We start from the raw sequence: 1,390 nt of genomic DNA, 5'->3' as shown, positions 1-1,390 counted from the left end.
GGTTATTGAGGCAGGAGGAGGGGACCGACCTTCCCGGGAGCCTCCTGCCACCACCGCGCTTCGTCAGAGGGAACAGAATTAAAGTCGGGGGGGCAGAGGTTTGGGTTAAGGAAGGCTGCTCTCCTCACCTGCCTTCTCCCCCTCTCTCCTTCGCTCAGATGCGTACGCGAGAGGATCCGGCTCGTCGACCTCCAACGCCTGTACCCTGTCAGCCATCAGCACAATAATGATCTCGCTCACAGCTCGGTCCAGTTTATGACAAAAATTACATAAAGGACTTCTTGTTTATAATATAAGCAACATTTAGCTAGTTGTTTTGAAGACACCCAGTACTAAGTAATATTGTGGTCTGAGTACATCTTACTACTGGAAAAATGTTTATGCTTCTTTAGGAATGGCATTATACAGTACTTCCTCAAAGCAAATATAGCTTTGTCTGAAGTTTCCTTGGAAACTCTGCAATGCACTGAAAACATCTGTAATACGATGTTACCAAAGCAGTTTACATATGTCCTTATATGCATATTTTTTATTATATATTTAGTGTTTTATAGAATTTTTTAAAGTTAACATATGATGTAGATATTAATTTTTCCTCTGCTATAAAATGCTATGGACGACATTATCATGAAAATATTGTTTGGAATTTTTTCCTTTACGATGGAGAGTTCAAAGTTGTTCTTAGTAAATTGGCTGCAACTTTACTGTACAGTTTTAAAAGGCTACGCAAGGCAGAACGGTGCCAGATTCGGTTCGTAATGCGGCTGTATTTAAATGGCAGTTACAATGATTCTTGTGTTAAATCAAGTGCTTATAACACACAAGATGTTATATTTTATTCAGAGGTCTAAGCAAGACAAACTCAAAATACTCAGAACACTATAATCTTGAAAATCACACATGAATTTTGGTTGGTTGTGGACTACAGGACTTGTAGCTAATACTCTGGCATCATGCAGCAAGGGTCCATTTTCACTGTCTTGAACTGGCTTTGTCTTTATCATGATTAGCATTAAATTGGGTAGGAATGAAGATACCGCAAAGATGCCATCTCTGCCTCTAGTGACAAAAAGGGACAGGTACCTGAAGGAGCGAGCGAACGACGCGGTTCTCGCCTTTGGGTGTAAACCCAGCAAAATCCACCTCGCTTTGAGGGATTTTATTCCAAGGAAATTAGAGTACAGCGACTCCGAGACGTAAAGCTGCCCTGGGTTCGTTGTCCGAACACGCGCTCGCTTCCCACGTGCATTGGAACATAACTCATCATCCTTCGTAACTCCACTATATAGAAAACGCTTAGGAAGTCTGGTCCGAGCCGAGAGCATCGGAGGAGCTGGGCTATGCTGCGGGGAGCGCCGGGCGGCAGCCGGGGCTCCCACGGAGGGGGAGG

General features: G+C 43.7%; 1 protein-coding gene across 1 annotated transcript in view; it reads left to right on the top strand.

Annotated features, from left to right (window-relative positions):
- Positions 1-375, top strand: part of LOC104159469 (contactin-4-like) — a gene marked incomplete at its 5' end in the record, with an annotated part of 83,176 nt that extends 82,801 nt beyond the window's left edge. The window contains 1 exon segment of the mRNA XM_009697381.1: positions 159-375. Coding sequence (XP_009695683.1) covers positions 159-259 — 101 coding nt within the window.
- Between the last annotated feature and the right edge of the window lie 1,015 nt (positions 376-1,390).

The sequence above is a fragment of the Cariama cristata genome, unplaced genomic scaffold, assembly GCF_000690535.1.
Source record: "Cariama cristata isolate BGI_N322 unplaced genomic scaffold, ASM69053v1 scaffold12533, whole genome shotgun sequence".
NCBI lineage: Eukaryota > Metazoa > Chordata > Aves > Cariamiformes > Cariamidae > Cariama > Cariama cristata.
The sequence above is the reverse complement of the archived record's forward strand: the minus strand, read 5'-3'. Positions and strand labels throughout refer to the sequence as shown.